Source organism: Staurois parvus, unplaced genomic scaffold, assembly GCF_062004578.1.
Source record: "Staurois parvus isolate SC_StPar_1 unplaced genomic scaffold, SC_StPar_1.0 ptg000135l, whole genome shotgun sequence".
In the NCBI taxonomy this organism is placed as follows: Eukaryota; Metazoa; Chordata; class Amphibia; order Anura; family Ranidae; genus Staurois; species Staurois parvus.
This window is the reverse complement of record NW_028317931.1, coordinates 6,418,571-6,441,191: the sequence shown is the minus strand read 5'-3', so window position 1 is coordinate 6,441,191 and position 22,621 is coordinate 6,418,571. Positions and strand designations below refer to the sequence as shown.

The 22,621-nt window shown below is 39.8% G+C and overlaps 1 protein-coding gene across 1 annotated transcript; it reads right to left on the bottom strand.

The window, feature by feature from the left end:
* Positions 1-8,390: 8,390 nt before the first annotated feature.
* LOC149466013 (nicotinamide N-methyltransferase-like) lies at positions 8,391-22,273 on the bottom strand. Its single transcript, XM_089673093.1, has 3 exons — positions 22,084-22,273; positions 15,308-15,515; positions 8,391-9,480 (listed from the first exon to the last, which is right to left on the bottom strand). The coding sequence occupies exons 1-3, from the start codon at positions 22,232-22,234 to the stop codon at positions 9,042-9,044; spliced, it is 798 nt and encodes a 265-aa protein (XP_089529219.1). The 5' UTR covers positions 22,235-22,273; the 3' UTR covers positions 8,391-9,041.
* Positions 22,274-22,621: the final 348 nt, after the last annotated feature.

The following is a 22,621-nucleotide window of genomic DNA, read 5'->3' as shown; positions in this document are numbered from 1 at the left end:
TACTCAAGGTGGGGTCTGAGAATGTTGTACTATAAAATATTTTAAGAGGCTTTATGTATGATTAATAACATGCTCTACTACAGATGAAATTATCTGCAGTTTGCAAATGTTGTTTTTGACCTGTGTGTTTCACCATTCATTTCACCTATGTGATTCATCACAATTAGTCAATAACAATGTTATACTATGAAATTATACCCAAAACAGGGATTATATATAAGTGTTCATAATCTTCTTCTGTGACACCCTGAAAGTCTATAAATTATATTCAAATATAAGTGGTATGAATCAAGTTAAAGTTCAGATCCACAGAAAATACATTTCTCTATCCTAGGTGGAGTGGGGCTATGTTTAGACTCCTGTTGGTTCTTCAAGTATGTTCCAAACATTAACAGAGAGCCCACAACACGGGAATTGGTGCAATTTTGTAAACCAGTTCATTGTTGTGTTTGGCTTAAAACTGAACTTCAGGTGAAAACACAGTTGAAATACATATGTGGAAGCTGTTTTACCTGCCGAAGAATTTGTATTTTTGTCCAATTAGTCCTACTATTTACACAGCTCTGCCACACAGCATGGTCCTTTCTGCACCTGCACCATCATTCATCCACTGGCCATCTATTCATAGATTGCGTTTCATTCACAGACATTATAGTACAGAATCTATGAATGAATCTATGTATGAAGGAGGGGGTCAGAAAGGGCGGGCATAGCTGGCACTCTTCATATGACAGGTCCCTCTATTTATCCCTGCGGCACTAGAAGATCGTGATGCTGTGCAGTGATTGCTGAAGTATTGGGGTGATCAGAGGACTGAAGATTTCAACTAAAACCCCAGCACAAGAGGCCTTTCTCCTTGACTGTTAGTAACATACCTTGTGCTGAAAATTTTAAAAAACCAGGTGCTTGGCTAAGAATGGAGAGTGAGAGAAACACTGGCTGCAGCTGCTCTCTGTAGCTGTTTCCCTGCAGTGCTGAACTGGTTAAAATCTATATCAGCAAGAGGAAGGAGCTGCTGAGCAGGAAGAGTTTAACAGACTCTGGCAGCACTACACTGTGGGAACTATAGTCCGGAGTAGAGAGACCCCACTGTAATTTTTAACCACTTCCTTTCCAGACACTTTTACCGCCTTCCTGTCCAGGGCTATTTTCAGCTTTCAGCGCTATCACACTTTGAATGACAATTGCGCGGTCATGCAACACTGTACCCATATGAATTTTTTACCATTTTTTTGAGACAGATTAAGCTTTATTTTGGTGGTATTTATTCACCGCTGGGATTTTAATTATTTTTGCTATGTAAATGTACAAAAATTTTGAAAAAAAGTGTTTTTCTTATAAAATTTTGCAAATAAATAATCTTTCATCATAAATCTTGGCCAAAATGTATTCCGTTATCTTTTTAGTAAAAAAAAAATAAGCCAAATTAGTTTATAACCAAAAATTATAATTTTTAAACATTGTTTTTACATTTTTATTTTATTTTTTTATATTATTATTTATGTTTTTTTTTTTTTTACATACTGTCACCCTAGCAGTACAGTGTCACCATGGTGACACTGTACTACTTGTGGGGGGAGATGAAGATTTTTTCTTTTTCTTTTTTTTACAGTGATTGCTTTTACACCCATATAGGATGTAAAAGCAATCATTTCTCTTTCTCTCTGTCTGCATTCTTGCAGCCATTGACAACTACTGAGTGAGCTGTGATTGGTCACAGCTTGTCACATGGTACAAGGATGTTGTGAATAGCCTTGTACCATGTGACCTCTGTGATCATTCACAGATTTCACACATAGTAAGCAATGATATCACAAGTGACATCTTGCTTACTACTTTGCATGTGATCACTGATTGGCCAATCAGTGATCACATGATCGGGACCTCGTACAGAGGTCCCGTCCGATGATTGGTGTTTCACTGTGTCCGGAGGACACAGCGGGCACCGGATTGCAGTGCTGCGCGCTCCCAGGGAGCGCACACAGCTAGAAATGGCGGGTGCCGTTTATTAACGGCAACCCGCCCCTGGAGTGCCACCGTCCTGCCGTTTATAAACAGCAGGCAGACGGCAAGTGGTTAAACTTCGAACTGCATTTCCGAGAAGAGATTGCCAGGAGGAGGGGAAGGAGCTTGGATATGGGTTTACTCTTGTCCTTTTTTAAATTGTTTTTATGAATGTTGTTTAAATAAAAATACATGTTTTTACACATCATTGTGGTAAAATGTGTTGGCACCTTTAAAAATATCTCACTTTCTCTGTATCTTGTGTATTTGCATAAACTGGGATGGGGTGCCCTTGGGTTTCCTACTACCTGCTGACCTGTTTACATGTTTTGTTTTTCAACAGAACAAGCTGCCCTGCTGATGCATCAGTTAGGAGTGTTGAGACAAACCATTTACCACTGATGGGTGCTTTCAATGAACAGCTTTTATTATTTATGTAAAACCTTTATCCCAAAAGGTACAAAACTGTTGCTGTAACTGCTTAAAAAGTGTTACCTGGAGTTTGGGTTCAATTTGTTTAGTGTACCAAAATATGACAGTCCCCTCCTCCCAAAACTGACAATGCTGCTGTCCAAAGGTGCCCCCTGTGCTCCTTCTTCCAGAGTGGGGGCACTTTAATACAGAAGGTGTCTTACTGTCCAGATCCCGAGATACAAACAGAGGGAAAAAGTGTAAGTCACCCCATTTAATGATTGCCACTCACCCCATCTAATATTGGTAAGCTGTAATATATCTTATTTTTGGTTGTGGGTTTAATACTGCTTTTTGAAAATAAATATTGCTATAATGCCATTGGTGAATAGGGAGCATATACAGAAGCTGTTAAAACATTAACTGTTTTATTCCTCCCTAACATGGAAAGTGTTTCCCTAAAGTGAAAAGAGTGAAATCTAGGCACAGAGATATAACTCCGTCTTTGCTCTATTGACAAGCATAGGTGTGGGTGAAGGTAGATGGCTTCATGCCGTAATTGAGGGTGTGTACACATATTGTTATCCAATAATTTTCCTGTCAAGTATCCTCATTTACTTCTTAGATACAACAAAGCAATAAACCATGGAGATACGTGATAATTGTATCTAAGTCATATTAGAATAGAGGTGGGACTTTATAGGATTGCTGTACCTAAGTAGTACATAATGGGTGTTTTTCAAAGGTTCGTACATTTCAGTTTTGTTGATGTGCTGAGTCATCTACTGGCGCCAACTATGAGACCTTCCTTTTTATTTTTTACTATCTATCTATCTATCTATCTATCTATCTATCTATCTATCTATCTAATAATAATCTGTATATCAATCTATTATCTATCTATCTATCTACTTATCTATCTATCTATCTATCTATCTATCTATCTATCGAGACATCTATGTATCTATCTAATAATAATCTGTATATCAATCTATTATCTATCTATCTATCTATCTATCTATCTATCTATCGAGACATCTATCTATCGAGACATCTATCTATCTATCTAATAATAATCTGTATATCAATCTATTATCTATCTATCTACTTATCTATCTATCTACTTATCTATCTATCTATCTACTTATCTATCTATCTATCTATCTATCTATCTATCTATCTATCTATCTATCTATCTATCTATCTATCGAGACATCTATGTATCGAGACATCTATCTATCTATCTATCTATCTATCTATCTATCTATCTAATAATAATCTGTATATCAATCTATTATCTATCTATCTATCTATCTATCTATCTATCTATCTATCTATCTATCTATCTATCTATCGAGACATCTATGTATCGAGACATCTATCTATCTATCTATCTATCTATCTATCTATCTATCTATCTATCTATCTATCTATCTAATAATAATCTGTATATCAATCTATTATCTATCTATCTATCTATCTATCTATCTATCTAATAATAATCTGTATATCAATCTATTATCTATCTATCTATCTATCTATCTATCTATCTATCTATCTATCTATCTATCTATCGAGACATCTATGTATCGAGACATCTATCTATCTATCTATCTATCTATCTATCTATCTATCTAATAATAATCTGTATATCAATCTATTATCTATCTATCTATCTATCTATCTATCTATCGAGACATCTATCTATCTATCTATCTATCTATCTATCTATCTATCTAATAATAATCTGTATATCAATCTATCTATCTATCTATCTATCTATCTATCTATCTATCTATCTATCTATCTATCGAGACATCTATCTATCTATCTATCTATCTATCTATCTATCTATCTATCTATCTATCTATCTATCGAGACATCTATCTATCGAGACATCTATCTATCGAGACATCTATCTATCTATCTATCTATCTATCTATCTATCTATCTATCTATCTATCTATCTATCTATCTATCGAGACATCTATCTATCGAGACATCTATCTATCTATCGAGACATCTATCTATCTATCTATCGAGACATCTATCTATCTATCTATCTATCTATCTATCTATCTATCTATCTATCTATCTATCGAGACATCTATCTATCTATCTATCGAGACATCTATCTATCTATCTATCTATCGAGACATCTATCTATCTATCTATCTATCTATCTATCTATCTATCTATCTATCGAGACATCTATCTATCTATCTATCTATCTATCTATCTATCTATCTATCAATCTATCTCTATCCAGTCTATCATCTATCTCGTAGGAAACCTTAGTTGGGGTTTGCAGCACCAAAGTGAGTTTATTTAATCATTCAACGTATACAGTATACTGTACATCTATAATATGGGGTTCAGTTGATATATTGGGGTATAATAAGTATTATTATAGAATAATTTACTTTGTTATGGTATTATCATCACTTCTGTTTAGTCTCTGGCTTAATTTAAAGTGAAAATTGAGTTGTCAATCATCAAATGGTTTGTTAGCACTGTAGGAAATTACATAGTGTATGTGTTGTAGCTTGTTTTATGGTGCTGAGAGAGTAAATCTGTCTGTTACATAAGTGGTTATTATAGTATTAGCTAAATCTTGGTTACAGTTCAGAGCAAGTGATAAAAAGAAAGAACCCTGAAATATACTGTAGCAACTGTGGGATGTTGTTAGCTTACACCACTAATTGAGCAAATAAAATACCATAATAATAGTTACATAGTTAGTGTGGCTGAAAAAAGACAAAGGTCCATCCAGTTCAACCATAAAAAAAAAAAAAGTTATAATCCTACACCCACAGTTGATCCAGAGGAAGGCAAAAAACCCAGCAAAGCATGAGATAGTGATCATAATGACAATAGGCACCTGCCTACAGCTACAGGAAAGAATATATTTTTACAAATAAAAAACAAACCAAAGTGCACTAGTGCAAAAGGTAATTTACGAACCCAATTCCAAAAAAGTTGCAAAAAGCTCTCCATAAAAAATAGAGAAAGCAAAGATTTGAATGCCCATATTTTATTCACAATAGAAAATAGAAAAACATATCAAATGTTTAAACTGAGAAAATGTATCATTTTAAAAAACAAATAAGGTCATTTTGAAATTGATGTGAACAACACACATCACAAAAGTTAGGACAGGGCAACAAAAAGCTGACAAAGTAAATTACACTAACAAGAATGAGCTGGAAGAACATTTTGCAACTAATTAGGGTGATTAGGTCAGTAACATGATTGGGTATAAAAGACCATCTTAGAGAGTCAGTGTCTCTCTAAGATGGGCAGAGGTTCACCAATGTGTGAAAAACTGTGCCTAAAAATTGTTGAACAATTTCAGAATAATGTTCCTCAACCTGAAATTGCAAAGATTATTATCCAAGATTTTGGATAATAATAACATTGGTTGCCTATGATCTTCAGGGCCCTCAGACAACACTGTTTTAAAAACAGGCCTGATTCTGTGATGGACATCACTGCAAGGGCTCAGGAATATTCAAAAAATCACTGTCTGTGAACACAGTTTGCTGTGTCATCCAAAAATGCAAGCTCTATCATACAAAGAAAAAGCCACAATCCAGAAATACTGCCAACTTCTCTGCGCCAAAGCTTATTTAAAATGGTCTGTTGCAAAGTGGAAAACTGTTTTGTGGTCAGATTATTCAAAATTTGAAATTCTGTTTGGTGGACATGGGTACAATGTCCTCTGGACTAAAGAGGAGAGGAGAGAGAAAAATCTTGATCTCATATACTGTCACCATACACCCGGAAAAAAATGGCCCCTTACTGGACACTTTGATCGTATAACAGCGTTCAGGATGAGGACTCTGCCCTGAAAGATCCTCAAACTGGGATCACCAGCACTGAATGAACAAAAGTTTCAAACCAAGAAAATGGCCCCATGGCCATACCCCTGACGACGTCTTCCTGATGACGAAACGTGTTGGGTGGAGCTTCAGCGTGTGACGTCACCGTGTTCTGGATTTATCTTTGAATTTTTTCTTATTACAGCCTAGCGCAGTTATTTGTTTTTTATGTTAAGGTGTTGTTGGGCATATTGTAACGGGGCTTTTTTGTGGCATTGGTGCAGTAAAGGTTTCTTTCTGGCAACTTGACCATGCAGCTAATGTTTGTTCAAGTATCGTCGTATTGTGCTATTTGAAACAACCACACCAGAGCAGCCTGTATTTCTTCTCAGATTAACTGTGGGTTTTTCTTCCCAAATAATTGTTCTGGCAGTTGTGGCTGCAATCTTTCTTGGCCTACCTGACCTTGGCTTGGTATCAAGAGATCCCCGAATTTTACCCCCTCCCTATAAGTGATTGAAAAGTACTAATTGGCATATTCAAGGCTTTGGATATCTTTTCATATCCTTTACCCTCTTAATAAAGTTCCATTATCTTGTTAGGTCAGGTCTTTTGAAAGTTCTTTTCTGCTCCCCATGGCTCAGTATCTAGCCTGCTCAGTGCATTCATGTGAGAGCTAACAAACTCATTGAATATTTATACACCAACACTAATTATGATTTAAAAAGCCATAGATGTGGGAAGTTAACCTTAAAATGCCATTTTAACCCGGGTGTGTCACCTTGTGTGTCTGTACCAAGGACAAACATTTCAGTGGATGGAAACTTTTGATCCGGGCCATTTGGGTGATTTCTGTTATCATTATGATTTAATAAGGAGCCAAACAACTATGTAATAATAAATGGCTGCATATGATCACTATCCTTGGATAAAAGAGTTTTTGGCATGATCAGTCATATTTTCAATATCAATGCCAAAATTTCACAATTTCTTCCAATGTATGCAAACTACACACACACACTATATACTAATGAGCCATTATAATAACATGAAACTCTAAAAAAACTCCTTTTTTTCCATATAAAATCAATATAAAATGCTGATAACTTTGATTTTCTTCTTTTGAAAATGTTCTCTTTCCTTTCTCCCATAATGCACATGATCACTAGGGATGGGCTGGATGTTCGAGTCGGCCAAACACACGAATGGTAAGGGCCTTCGGGGGGGTTGCTCACCTACCGCACCCCACAATACACATCACTCTCACAGTGCATTGTGATTGGCCACAGGTCAGGTACAGTGCTTTGGCCAATCACAGCACAATTGGGCTGAGCTAGCAGTGATGCCACCACTAGCTCCACCCCATTGTTTACATCTGACTGGCAAATGTCAGATTGCAATGAGTGATCGGTGGGTGCGGACGGGTCGATGGGCGTCGTTTTCTTTTTATTTCAGCAATTTGGCGGTGGCGTGACAAAGCTGAATGCCGTATTTGATGATGGAACCATTTTTTTAAAATAAAACTTTTCAAAAAATCTTCGTTTTGATTTTTGTTCAATAAAGGAATTTTTCAAAATACTGGTTTCTTTATTTTTTACTAAATTTAACCCTTTAGTGAATGGGTACAAGTAATTCTTACTCATTCACAAGAGGGGCAGCATTAGGGTGCCCCCTTAATTAAATGGGTAACCTGATGCTAAGGAGCTCCCCTGCCCACAGACCCCCACAACCACCGGGCCAGGGTTGTGGGGAAGAGGCCCTTGTCCCCATCAGCATGGGGATACCGTGGCCTGGTAAGCTGAAGGGGGGGGGGGGGGCGCTCGTTGGCCCTGCTCTGTGAAGAACCATTACACAGAGCATTACACAGAGCAGGTAAGTCTAAGCGGGTAAGTTTGTTATTTAATAAAAAAATACAACCTTTATAATCAGTTTAAGCTACAGAGGGTATGCAGTAACCTGCAACGGAAATGAGATCTGATGCATTTCCCCCAAACGTCACATTTTCCCTACTAAAAAGTGGATTTCAATTACGACAGATAGAAAACCCAACATAAAGGTGTTACTGTACATCTGTGTTGCATTGCTTCTTACATATTTGTCTGCATTGTGATTTTGTAAAGCAAAGAAAAAAAAAACCCACAGCTGATCAAGACATGGGTGAATGTACTTTATTGGTCATTTGCCTAAAAGGCATGGTTTATGAGCATGGACAATGGAAGACGTCAAGTAACATATATTCTTTGGTGTGGTTGTATGGGTTGGGGCCCCAATGAAAGCCTTGGACCAGCTTCCCCAATACTCCCGACCCTACATCCCACACTATAATACACTAATTATTATGCAGACCAAGGAGAGAGGTGCTGTAATAAATAGTTGGCGCACAGGACATTGATACTTCCCGATGTGTTTGCTTAGCTTGATCATGCAGCTTCAAAATACAAAGTGCAAAGGATGCATGGAGAAACCTATATGCCTTGTGCTCCATCTCTACATTACAGCTCCGGTCTGCTCCTAAGTATAACACACTGCGTAGCCAGAACCAACCCATTGTGCATGCAGTCCCTGTGCCATTACATCTACAGTATTAAAGACATATCAGGAAATGAAACCACCTTCAATTTCATTATTGAACAATATTTCATACACATTGTAAAATAAAGAACATTTATTTTATTAAAAATTTAGTCATGGCTTAGGAAATCCTTGATCTATATTTGTTTTCTTGACTTCATTGATTCTATCATCCATTTGGAAAGTAACAGGTAAATTAGGACCTGGGTGTGTATACTTGATAGGTCACTTGCCCTATTGACATGGTTTACGGGCATGGACAAAGTAATAGCCATCCTGATTACCAACATCTTTCTTTGGCTTTTCAGTACAGGGAATGACCTTTACTTCCAGTATTTCAAAACCAGCCTCTTTAAATGCCACCTCCAATTCTTTCTTAGTGATCGGCAGACATGAGAATCTCTTTTGACCAACATAATAATAGGAACAGTTGAGCACACTCTGAATTACAATGTGGCCTCCTGGTTTAATAAGGGCCTTCAAATTTCTCAAAGCATTGGTGAAGGATTCCACATTTTTGCAGGGTGCTTCTAAGCAGAGGCAACTAATCAGACAGTCAGCTTGTGGCATCTCCACCGGGTCATATGGTTTCTTCTTCAGAGCATCACATTTCAGAACTTTTATCACTGTTCTTCTTAATTTTTCTTCCTTTCTCTTCCAGCTCTCACTGTCACTGAAAGAGAATATTTAGGATGGAATATTTTTTCTTTTAGTGTGAGTTTTGCAAACATTACATTAAATTAGATCTAAACCTTTAACTAGAAGATATTTACTTGGCTAAAGTACTGTCTATAATAAACAACTGTCATGGTGTCAGGAATGGACTCAGCACTGGTGGTGGGACTCACCTGCCGTGTGGGCTGCAGTACCAGGGCTGACCAGCGGGTGCTCTCAGCAGCCAGAAGCTCATTCCTGCAGTCAGCCAACACCTGGGGCTGATTGCAGGAGGTGTATTTAAGGAATGACCAGACCTGTGATCAGGGCCTTGGTGTATGTTTCCCATGAGCCCCTGTACCTGGTATCCTGTGATCCTGCCTCGTTGCTGACCCTGCTTTGATCCTGACCGTCTCCTGTTGAACCCCTGGCTTGCCTGACCATCCTTCTGCCTGATCCTCGGTACCGCACTGCCCGCTACTTGCTGAACCTGGCTTGTGACCCCGACCATTCTCTGCTTGCTCCTCCTGTACTACGCTGCCCGCACGATACCGACCAGGCCTGTCTGACTACTCTTACTTCACCCGATGATCCATCCATCCCGCATGGATCACGTTTAGTAAGTCTGCCTGCCTATTCCCATCAGACTCCGTTCCTGCACTCCCCTGCCAGTACTCTCTACCACAGCTGGACGCACTCAGGGGTCGCGACCTGGTTTCAGTCTGCACCAAGTCCATCCCCACCATCAGGGGCCCTGGTGAATAGCAGGCTGGGACTTAGACCGCGCGCCCTGAAGAAATCCGTGCTGTGGGCTGCTAGAGACACTGCCAGGCGGCACCTGACAGTACCTTACGGCCTGCCTGACCATTCCACCTCTCCAGCCTGACTACGCCTGTGTTCCTGAAGCCTGCTACTTCCCTGTGTCAGTCCACACATTTCTGGTCATACCCTGATCCCTAACACATGGTCCTTTATTCATAAAATACGTTTTTCTGCCTGTCGCAAATTTTTTTTCATCTCAGGGCAGCTGATCTCCTCAAAGCCTTGCACAGCAACTTTTTGCCTACATGCACTTTCTCCAGCGTCATCTAATCTCATTTAAACTTTAGCATGTTAAAGTCCTTCCAAAGTAATTTTCAGCCACTTGCCGACCACAATACATGTGTGTGTGTGTATATATGTGTATATATGTGTATATATGTGTATATATATATATATATATATATATATATATATGTTAGAAGATATCAGCCATAAACCCAATATCTTTTTCAGCTGGCAGCCGGCTTTTTCATGAAAGTGGTCAGAGAGGCTCATTAGCTACTGGATCTATATCAGTAGCAGCAGGAGCGGATGTCCCCCCTCCCGCTACTCACCGATGTTTCTTGGACTTACTATTTTAACCAACGTGCCCAAGAAATGATTCAACGCACCGTTGGATCACAAAGCTGGTCACAAAGGTCTCTGATCGCCTCTATGGCCTTGGAGGACACAAGCGACATCAACGTCATGATGTCACTTCTAGTCTGGGGCAAGATCAAAACTTTTCGTTTTTTTGATCTTTTGCCTTTAAAAGGTAATTTGGGGTCTCTCCTTAAAGAGGACCGGTCATTCTTATTTCTATTTCAAGGGATGTTTTCATCCCTTGCAATAGGAATAAAAGTGATCAAAAAAAAAAAGGAACAATGTAAAAAAAGAAAAATAAAGCGGCCCCATCCTTCTGTGCTCCCGCATAGAAGTGAACAAATATGTAAGTCACACATGCATATGTATATGGTGTTCTCAGCACACATGTGAAGTATCACTGCGAACATAGAGTGAGAGCAAAAATTCTAGTTCCAGTCTTTCTCTGTAACTCTGTAACAGGCAACCTCTAAAAATGTTTAAAGCGTTACTTATGGAGATTTGTAGGTGCCATAGTTTGTTGCCATTCCACAAGTGTGTGCAATTTTAAAACATTATACGTTAGGTATGTATTTACTTGCTGTAACATCATCTTTCATATTTTATAAAAAAATTAGAGTATATACTGTGTGTTTTTTTTAATTCATTAAAGTGTATCTTTCCCCCAAAAAAAGTGTTTAAAAAAATGCTACATAGATACCACGAGACAAAAAATTGCAACAATTGCCATTTCATTCTCTAGGGTCTTTGCTAAAAAAAAAAAATATATATAGGTAATGTTTTGGGGTTATAAGTAATTTTCTAGCAAAAAATACTGATTTAAATTTGTAAACAAAAAGTGCCAGTTAAATGTAAAGCTTTTATTAAACTATTACCAAGGGATCCTGATATGAGTCCACTTTTTTGGACTTTTTATATATGTATATTTCACTATACAGTATTTTTATTCATATTAGATTGTATAACTCTAAATGTGCTTTATGATAGGGTGAAGTTTTTTACATCTGTATGTTTTTAATTGTGGTTTGTTTCTTGTGTTGTTTGAACATGTATCACTTTATTTAGGAGGAATATCCCCCTTTTTCCAGGGATTCACTGTATGTGGCACTAGGTTTATTTTTTTAAATTTATTTTAAGCCATCTATCCCAATTAGGGGTTTGGGGTTTTTTGTTTGTTGTTTGTGTTTATTTGTCATTTTTGTTGTTTTTCACTATATTGGGTCCAATTGGGACCATTTTCTTTTTGTTATTTACTGCAGCTTTGTCGGTGTGCGGTGTTTGGGCTTTCTTATGCCAGTGTGTGCATAGAGCGGGGACAGGCTCTCTCCATGCCTGCATCCATGAGTGTAAGTCACCACATTCCGGGATGTAAACCTGGAGCAGCGTCCCAAACTTTACATGGTCTGGTTATATACTGACCAGGGGTGGACTAACCATTTGGAAACTCGGGCACTGCCCGAGGGCCCAGGGTCTGTAGGGGGCCCCATGAGATGCCCCTGGTACCTTTTTCATAGGCTTTTTTGAGTTTGGGCAAGGACACAGGGGCCCCTTGATCCTCTATTGCCTGGGGCCCCCATGAGTTGTCAGTCCGCCCCTGATACTGACAGTACTCTGTCTCTAAACTGTACTCTTGTACTGTCATCAAGTGACATTGACATTCACTTCTGGTTCAAATTATACAGTATGTACTATTTGACTACATATTATTTAACATAAATTAATTATAATCTATATTTATGACTAAACGTTTTGTCTTTGGCCAAGCACATATAAATAATTGAAAACTGCACTCTAGGTAGATTAAGTGCTGGTTCACACTAGTGCAATTTCTGATGTGACTTGAGTTCCAAAGAATTACATGACAAGGGAAATCACATTATATGCAATGGTGCCCGTCTCCAGCAACACAAATCAGAACGGTTCCTGTGCTATGTTGGTGCAATTTACAGTGTGACTTGGCCCCATAGAATTTGCAAAAATGCAGCCAAGTATCATCAAAGTCATGTAACACAACCCCCTTAGGGTTCGTTGAGTTTTTGGCCTCCCTAATAGTTCTGCACAGCCAGGTAATGCACATTTTCTTCCTCCACATTTGTACACCGGAGACAGCAACCAGTCCTTAGGCTTGTTTTTGTGATTTTATTAAGGGGTATTGAACTTGAATGGATGAGGTTGCATGGGATGCATGGGATGCCCAAGGAGCTGTGAATTTCGAGGACAACCCCTTAGTAACTATGTACATGTTTAGGGACAAAATGAAAATAATGTTTCTCCTCTAAAATGCAATGATACCACAAAGCTCCTCCCTGGTTATCTCCCATCTCAACTACTGCGACTCCCTCCTCATTGGCTTACCTTTACATAGACTATCCCCCCTCCAGTCCATCACGAATACTGCTGCCAGACTCACCCACCTTACCAATTGTTCAGTGTCTGCTACCCCTCTCTGCCAATCCCTTCACTGGCTTCCACTCGCCCAAACGAATAAAATTCAAAATACTAACAACAACTTACAAAGCCATCCACAACTCTGCCCCCAGCTACATCATCAAAACCTGGTCTCAAAATATCAAACCGCTCTCTTCAATCCTCCCAGGACCTCCTGCTCTGTAGTTCCTGTGTCGCCTCCTCCCATACTTCCCTCCAGGACTTCTCCGAGCTTCTCCCATCCTATGGAACTCCCTACCCCAATCTGTCCGGCTATCTCCTAGTCTATCCACCTTTAGACAATCCTAAAAACCTCTCTCCTTAAAGAAGCCTGTCCAGCTTCTAACTAGTAAAATACCTTTTAGCTCATCCCCCCACAGCTATTACCTTTTGTATCACTCAACCCTTCCTCTTAGATTGTAACCTTTAACAAGCAGGGCCCTCTGTTTCCTCTTGTACCAATTGTATTGTAACTGTATTATCTACCTTCATTTTGTAAAGCACTGCGCAAACTGTTGGCGCTATATAAATCCTGTATAATAATAATATTAAAAGTACTCCAGCTCTTTGGTGAACCTCCTCAGACACCATATGAATCCTTCTTTTCACACAACTGTACTGAGGATATTCCCTGGGCAAGGGGACCCAGAAACAGTCCCAGCTGAGGAACTACTTGGGTTCTCCACCTGACTGCTTTCTCCCCTTATCCAGCCCAGGGGGTATAAGGTTAGTCATACTGTCCTTCCTGATAGCATAACGAGTTGGTGGATGCCTTCAGGCCTTCCGCTGGGCTGGTTCCTTCCCTGCTGCTCAGGCTGTCCCACCTGGAAGATGGTGGTGCAGTGGAGACTCCCTTCTCCAGCATCCACCTGTAGGTAGCCCCTCCGTGGGCCCCCTCCCAGGCTTCACACTCCACCTTCTTAATCTATCTTCCACCCGACACTCTGCTCTCCTCCTAGGCTCTATCATTTTTAAGGGTTGCCTTGGTCACCATTCCCAGCCACCTGCCAGGGGATTGGCCAAGGTCCCTCAAGCATGCAGATCAGAGTTTTTCCCCTCCTCCATCTCTCCTCAAGAAGACTCAGGTTTCTGGAGAGGTGGGGGGGGGGGGCTCCAGAAGCCCTGACCCTCAGAACCTCCCTAGCCTGTCCTGAGGTAACTTCTGCCTCTAGTTAACCTGGAGGGTGTTACATCTGCACTACATAATTGCACTGAAACTCACGAAAAAATAGCATTGGAATAGTGTGAACAAAGCCTAAAAGACACTACATTTTGCAGTACAGTAACCATTATTACATCATAAAATTTCATTTTTAAATACCAGAAGCACTGGAATTTGACCCAGTATCAGCCTCGTGCAGCAAAAATGACCTGGAGTGTGAGAGGAAGAAGCACTACAAGGAGCCAATCAGTTAAGTGCCAACAAGCAGCATGCTGCTAGGAAGAGAAAGCAAAGTGATGAGCTTATCATTGTGCTGCTTCAAGTTTCACTGGCCATTTGTTGGCTGGGGTGGGACCAGGAGAACCTGGACTCAGAGGAATGATACAGACCATCAGAATGATGACTTCTAGTTGCAGACAAAATGAAAACATCTGAATAAAAGGTGAATTTTGCAGCAAATGTTTTTTTTGTCTTTATTGGGTTATTTATTTTTTATCGGTTACATTTAGCTGGGGGTTTCAACTGTTCTCTTTATTTACCTTGTGCCAAACTTGTGGTAGGTTCAAGACCCTCAGAGAGTTCTCATTCAGGTTTAATGGTCATTCCAGCACTGTCCCCTAGGATGGTATGAGACAAAGTTCCCACCTACATTGCTATCCCTCAGCTTTCTCCTTCTCCTGTGAAAACTTTGGAAATAAGATGCAGATAACGCTGGAGTCCCCAACCAACTGCCCTCCCCAGTGCCTGCTTTGGAAAATTAAAAAAAAGAGTGGTAGCAGCCAGAGAAAAGGGCAGAATGTCCGGTAGACAGGCACAATATTCTAATCATACATATCACACACTTGTAGCCTACCTTTTACCTTCCAGCTCACACACCATCTTGACAATTGGAGTCCAGTCCAATGCATCGGGATCCTTCCTCAGCCACTTCTGTAGCTGTGCTCTGTTTTGCTCAAGAAAGTCAGAAGTGATGATATTGTTGAAAGCTTCACAAGCCGAGAGAAGCTGATAAATTGTAGGTCCAGCTCCAAAGTCAATTAGTAGGTCTCCTTTAACACCACCTTAGGGTACAATAAAAAACCCCACAGTGGATTATTCATTTTAAAGCGTAGATAGGTCAAGGCAAAATCTCATCAGATTCTAGTTTGGGACTGTGTAATACACTTGGGAGTTTATTTACTAAACCTGGAGAGTCCAAAATCAGACTCCCTTCTGCATAGAAACCAATCAGCTTCCAGGTTTCATTGCCAAAACTTCATTGAACAAGCTGAGGTTAGAAGCTGACTGGTTTCTATGCAGAAGGGAGTCTGATTTTGGACTCTCCAGCTTTAGTAAATAAACCCCTTGGAGTCTTAATATTAAAGCAGAATTCAAGCTTAACCCTAACTACTGTTAAAAAAGTCCTCTCCCCCTCCTAACAACTATGCTTACTAACCTGTATAAGGAGGGTAAGTATACATGCCTATTTTCAGGCCAGTCCAGTCACGAGATCCTGCTCCCCTGTGTCAGCCAGCACTGCTGTAGGGGAGAAGAGAGAGCCATATATCTATAAATAACATAAATCAGAAGATGCAGCGCTACAAAAGAGGAACACTATAAATAAATGAATAAATAGATATATAAATGAATGAATAAATAAATAAAACAGTTCATGTGATGATATCAAGGTGACTTCAAGTGCTCTCATCTATTCATATCCTCCTGATAATAAGGTGCTGTGCGGTATAGTGCTGAAGAAATACACACTCACCAGAACGCACAGTTAAATGGGCGTTTGTAAATATAAATTTCCCTTGGGTTCATCGGCTGGTCAAGGTAGGGTCTGCAATGTGATAGCCTCCCTCCAGTGCTTCTGGATATTACTGTTGGGGCATCAGGGTAATCCCTTGGATGGTGGCCTGTGGACTGCTCCTTAGTGCTTGTAAACGTTCCTTCCCCAGCAGTGAGATGAATAGCTGTGAATTGATACTCCATAAGGGAGTCAAGACAGAGACATCTCCATAGTGTAGTAAATCAATGGTTTATTTCAAGTAAACGAAGATGATAAAACAGCAGTGTGTGAGAGAATCTGTGGACTAACCGTCCAATGCTAAAGATGGCCGCCGGAGCTCCACGATGCTCCGGCGGCGTGACGTCACGGCGTTCCTGGCTCCTCCTACGCGTTTCGTGCACATGCACGTCATCTGGGGGGATTTGCCAATAACGCCGAGCCGTGTGACGCCAATTTATATGCTAGGCGCATGCGTATTAGGAAGGCGCCATGTTTCAGAAGTGTTATGCATAGACGTCCGGATAAGTCATTGTCTTGTCCTTTTATAACTACATACTCCATACAGCACAGGGCCATTAAACGTATTATCAATAAAAATTGGAATGTTTTGATGACGGACCCCATTCTTTCCAAAATTCTACCAGATAAACCAGAAGTTATATATAAAAAAGCTATGGTTTTGAGACATCGATTAGCACCAAATGTCATTAACCCCCCAGACAAGATCTCTTTTGCACCAAACATAAAAGGATTTTTTCCTTGCAATAAGTGCGTTATCTGTACAACTAATAATGTAAGAAAACAAAAACAATATGCTTTCACTTCATGTACTACAGGAAGAACATACAACATAGACAAATGTATAACATGCTGTAGTAGAAACGTAGTATACGTCCTTGAATGTTCATGCAAACTCCAGTACGTGGGACGTACTACTAGACGTTTACGCGATAGACTGAGAGAACATATTAATAATATTAAAAAGGGATATAAGGATCATTCATTGTCCTACCATTTCAAACGGAAACATAACAATGACCCATCATCCTTACAGTTTGTTGGAGTAGATATAGTACAACCCCATTGGAGGGGGGTTAATAAACTGCGGGTAGTCTCACAACTTGAAACACGCTGGATACATGAGCTCCAGACCCTGCATCCAAAAGGCCATAACATAGATATAGATTTAAATTGTTTCATTAATAACAGTTAACATCTTTGGGCCATATGCTTTAGTCATTACCTTAAGAGAATAGAATAGGAAATAAGATGGTGCTACCCCATTTCATCTATTTTACTTTACCTTATGTTATCTATGATACTCTATTGCTATTCATTGAGACCGGTTAGACTGGAAAATAAAAATATATTTTGATGGAATTTTATATGTACTGTTTATAAATGTTTGTAAATATTTATAAATGTCTATAATTTTAACTGTATTTGTATAACATTAGGTATTTCGATTTTTACCTTGTTATGGATACTCCTGAATGTATTTTATGTCATGATATACCTTGTATGTATATCTCTATGAAATAGTTTATATGCTAGCGCTTAATACATAATTTTATAACTTTATGTTTTATTTGGACCCAATTTGCACTTTGATTAGGCTGATTGAGTAAGACTTCATTATATGATTTTAAATATATTTTTTATCTCATTACCATCAAAATAACTACACACTGATCGGCTCCTAAGTTTTAAAATATAAGATAAAGGACGATACGGGTTCTCATTGTGCTAATCCGATAATGAGTGCCGGTTGGTTACACATACTGCAGCTGTAACAGTGTGTATATACAATAATCCAACGAAAAATGGCGCCCGTACGAGTATCCGGACGTCTATGCATAACACTTCTGAAACATGGCGCCTTCCTAATGCGCATGCGCCTAGCATATAAATTGGCGTCACACGGCTCGGCGTTATTGGCAAATCCCCCCAGATGACGTGCGTGTGCACGAAACGTGTAGGAGGAGCCAGGAACGCCGTGACGTCACGCCGCCGGAGCATCGTGGAGCTCCGGCGGCCATCTTTAGCATTGGACGGTTAGTCCACAGATTCTCTCACACACTGCTGTTTTATCATCTTCGTTTACTTGAAATAAACCATTGATTTACTACACTATGGAGATGTCTCTGTCTTCACTCCCTTGTGGAGTATCAATTCACAGCTATTCATCTCACTGCTGGGGAAGGAACGTTTACAAGCACTAAGGAGCAGTCCACAGGCCACCATCCAAGGGATTACCCTGATGCCCCAACAGTAATATCCAGAAGCACTGGAGGGAGGCTATCACATTGCAGACCCTACCTTGACCAGCCGATGAACCCAAGGGAAATTTATATTTACAAACGCCCATTTAACTGTGCGTTCTGGTGAGTGTGCATTTCTTCAGCACTATACCGCACAGCACCTTATTATCAGGAGGATATGAATAGATGAGAGCACTTGAAGTCACCTTGATATCATCACATGAACTGTTTTATTTATTTATTCATTCATTTATATATCTATTTATTCATTTATTTATAGTGTTCCTCTTTTGTAGCGCTGCATCTTCTGATTTATGTTGTTTCATGGGGTTTATGGTTACCTGGTGCACAGCTGCTACTTTGCATTTGTAGGTGCGCTCGTATACATTTTCTTTACTATATATCTATAAATGTTGCGCTCCTATTATCCAACTATATAAAGTGTGTGAAATATACTATTATATATACAAACTGACAAAAAATTTTCAATATATCAATAAATGTACCCAGCATCCATCATATACTGCAGCAATCCTAGTAGGTTCCAGGATATGTGAACCAAAAGCTTATTAAGCCTGTATAATAGGCTTAGAAGGAGGTGAGCGCACATCTATTTTCACTGAAGGATTCACGGAAAGTCACTGTATTATGTTTTAATCACTTTATCACAAATTTGGACTTTTTTTGGATAATGGATTTATTTTTTTGTTTTTTATTATGATCACTTTATTGATGTATTGAAAATTTGTTGTCAGTTTGCATATATAATAGTATATTTCACACACTTTATATAGTTAAATAATAGGAGCGCAACATTTATAGATATACGGTTTAAATTGCACAGTTGGAGTATGTGTTAATTGTTAGCGATCCCTAAGGTTTTTTTGTTTGACTCGCAAGTTACACACACCTGTATTTTGTAATTGCTCCCAAACTCACCAACTTGCTGAAGGAGGGAGAAATCCCTGCAGGGATATACAGAGTCTAAAGGGGAAAGGTGTTTGCAAGAAGTACCCAACATCCATCATATACTGCAGCAATCCTAGTAGGTTCCAGGATATGTGAACCAAAAGTTTATTAAGCCTGTATAATAGGCTTAGAAGGAGGTGAGCGCAAATTTAATTTCACTGAAGGTTTCACAGAAAGTCACTGTATTATGTTTTAATCACTTTATCACAAATTTGGACTTTTTTTGGATAAACGGATTTATTTTTGTTTTTTATTATGATCACTTTATTGATATATTGAACATTTTTTGTCAGTTTGTATATATAATAGACTATTTCACACACTTTATATAGTTGGATAATAGGAGCGCAACATTTATAGATATATGGTTTAAATTGCACAGTTGGAGTATGTGTTAATTGTTAGCGATCCCTAAGGATTTTTTGTTTGGCTCGCAAGTTACACACACCTGTATTTTGAGAAGAGAGAGCGCTCCGACAATGGCTAGTAAAGCCTGAAGTGGTGATGTCACCTATAGGCTTCAATGGCCCATCCATTGTTGGTGGCGCTGGCTGACACAGTAGAGCAGGACCACGTGACTGTACCTGATCAACCTGAAAATAGCTACATGTACACATCTGTCTTGCACAGGTTATGAAGCGCAGCCTTTAGAAGGGGGGGGGGCAATTTTAAGAGTAGCAAGGGTAAAGCTGGGTGTTGTACTCGTTTACATCTCTCCGTTTAAGACAAGCAATTATACTGAATGACAAAGAGGTGTGGCCACTTAAGGACAGCCCACTGTATTTTTAATGTGGGCGGGCGGTCCACCTGCGCTGGATTATGTACATGTACACGATCCAGCATTTCTGGGTATAGGGCACGGTGGTCACCCACATTCAATCTGTCCATGATTTGGTACAGCACAAGTTGGTCAGCAGGTCCCATCCAATGATTTATGACCAGGACCTACTGATTGGCTTAGCAAATCACACAGGGCTCTGTAGACAGAGCAGTGACGTGTCTGTTTTTTCTCTCTGCAAAGCACATCTAATGATTGGTAAGCTACAATCTATTACATTTTTGTTTTGGGCTTAATACCACTTTAACCCTTTCACTGCCCAAGCCATTTTGTGTTTTTGCACACATGTTTAAAATCATTTGAGGACTGAAGATCACATAACACCCACCCCCCCCCCCCAAAAAAAAGGAAAGAAAACGTATATTTTCTGAAAGCATACCTACAAAAGTCAGAAAATAATAAAACACTATACTGGTATAATATAAAGCGCTGAGCAAGCTGTTGGCGCGATATAAATCCTGTATAATAATAATACTGGGAATGGCGGTGATCAGTGACTTATAGATAGTGGGACTGTGATAGTGTAGCAGGCAATCTGGCGCTAGTTGAAGCTGCCTAGGAGGGACACTAACAATTAGCACTGATCACTGTATTAATGTCAGTATCAAATATCGTATACTGTCACTGTACTAATGACACTGACTGGGAACAGGTTAACATTTTTGGGTAGTCAAGGGATAACTGTGTGCCTAACAAGTGTTAATGTGTGTATTATGTGCTGCAGGGAGAAGAAACAAGGAAATGATTCCCTCTGTATAGAGCCCTGTGTTAATATCAAGGGGTTAACATCAAGGGGCAATCAAAGGCTTAACTGTGTGCCTAACAATGTTTAATGTGTGTAAAATGTGCTGCTTTATCAATAAACATGACTGTTTTTTTCTCCCTGCTTTGCAGGTGGGAAAAACAGCCACATCACTGCTCTGTGTACAGAGCCCTGTGCTGTTAGTTAACACAGGGCTCTGTACTTTGATTCATTAACCCCTAGATACCGAGCGCACGCAAATATGCGGCCTCTCGGCGTCTGCGCCTTGATGCCGAGCAGTTGCATATTTGCATACCATTTAAAAATACATATGTGCTGAGAGCGCGCACCCATGCTCCCAGCACATATGTCCATGTCTCACGGAAAGGTCCCGATCTCCCCTTGCGATCGGGACCTTTTCCGATCATGTGACCGCCGTGACAGCACGGCAGTCACATGACCCTAAAACCGCCCCGCCTCCTGGCTTCTGAAACTCCTAAAGGGCCGGGAGGCACCGGCGCAAAGGGGTTAAACTGATCGGCATAAATCATTGGCCAGGACCTGCTGACTAACTTGTGCTGTACCGAATCACACCACAGATTGGGCGGGTACCCTATTATCAGAAATGCTGGAACACGTAGATGTACATTATCCAGCGCATCAGGGTTGCAACCCACAGTACAAAGATAGTGAGCGGTCCTTAGGTGGTTAATGAGACATCAGGGGTCTAAAAGATCCATGATATGTCACCTGTTCTCCAGTGAATCTAATGGAGTGCACATCACAGTGAAACCAGAACCTGGAAGTGACATTTTATATGTCACTAACAGGAAAGGGAGATCAACAAACTAGCTGATCTCTCTACCCTCTACTACCCGATGTCATCTGCCAAGCCAGTCTTGGGTCTGCACCTGGGGGGGTGCAGCATTATGGGGGTATGTGGAAGCAATCCAGAGGCTGCACAGTGCCAACGTACGGTAGTGGCAGTAAAAGGGTTAAGTGAGAATTCACTATAAGCAATAAGGCTAATAAATCAGTGTTTTTTTACCTGAAGTGAAAGTTTCATGAAAATTCTGCAATGCAAAATGAAGCCATTCTCCAGTTATAGCTCCTTCTTCAGGGTGATAGTATGTTCTATAGTAATCCACAGGGTCAAACTCATCAATGTAGGTTTGAGATGGTGTGTATTGAGTCTCCATGCTGATCTTCTCTCTAGGAAACGAGTAAAAGAAGCTTGACTCTATTAAATGCAGTGGACTGCGACCGAAATGGGATTTAATAATTTTGGAATAAGAGACATAAGTAGGAAGGACTTGGCTTAGCATGAATTGTTAAACAGGTTAATCATCAGTCTCATTTTATTGATTGAACCATCAAAATGCTGTGCATCTTCCAGCACAGTGATCGATGTTGGAAACACATAAATAAATTGGCCTCATTACACAATTAACAAAATCACAAACTGGCATAACTGTTTTTTGGCTAAGCTAGTAGTAGTTAGATACAGGCACCTGAACTTGTTCTGTAATGTTAAACATGTTTCACTCGTCATCCAAGCAGCTTCGTAAGTTCTAATGAATGTCAGT

Excerpts from the sequence above, each read along its gene's own strand:
- LOC149466013 (XM_089673093.1), bottom strand. The coding sequence starts at position 22,234 with ATGGAGACTCAATACACACCATCTCAAACCTACATTGATGAGTTTGAC. Across the intron at positions 15,516-22,083 it reads TCATGAAACTTTCACTTCAG|GTGGTGTTAAAGGAGACCTA; the intron begins GTAAAAAAACAC and ends TTGTACCCTAAG. Across the intron at positions 9,481-15,307 it reads TGTGAGCTGGAAGGTAAAAG|TGACAGTGAGAGCTGGAAGA; the intron begins GTAGGCTACAAG and ends ATTCTCTTTCAG.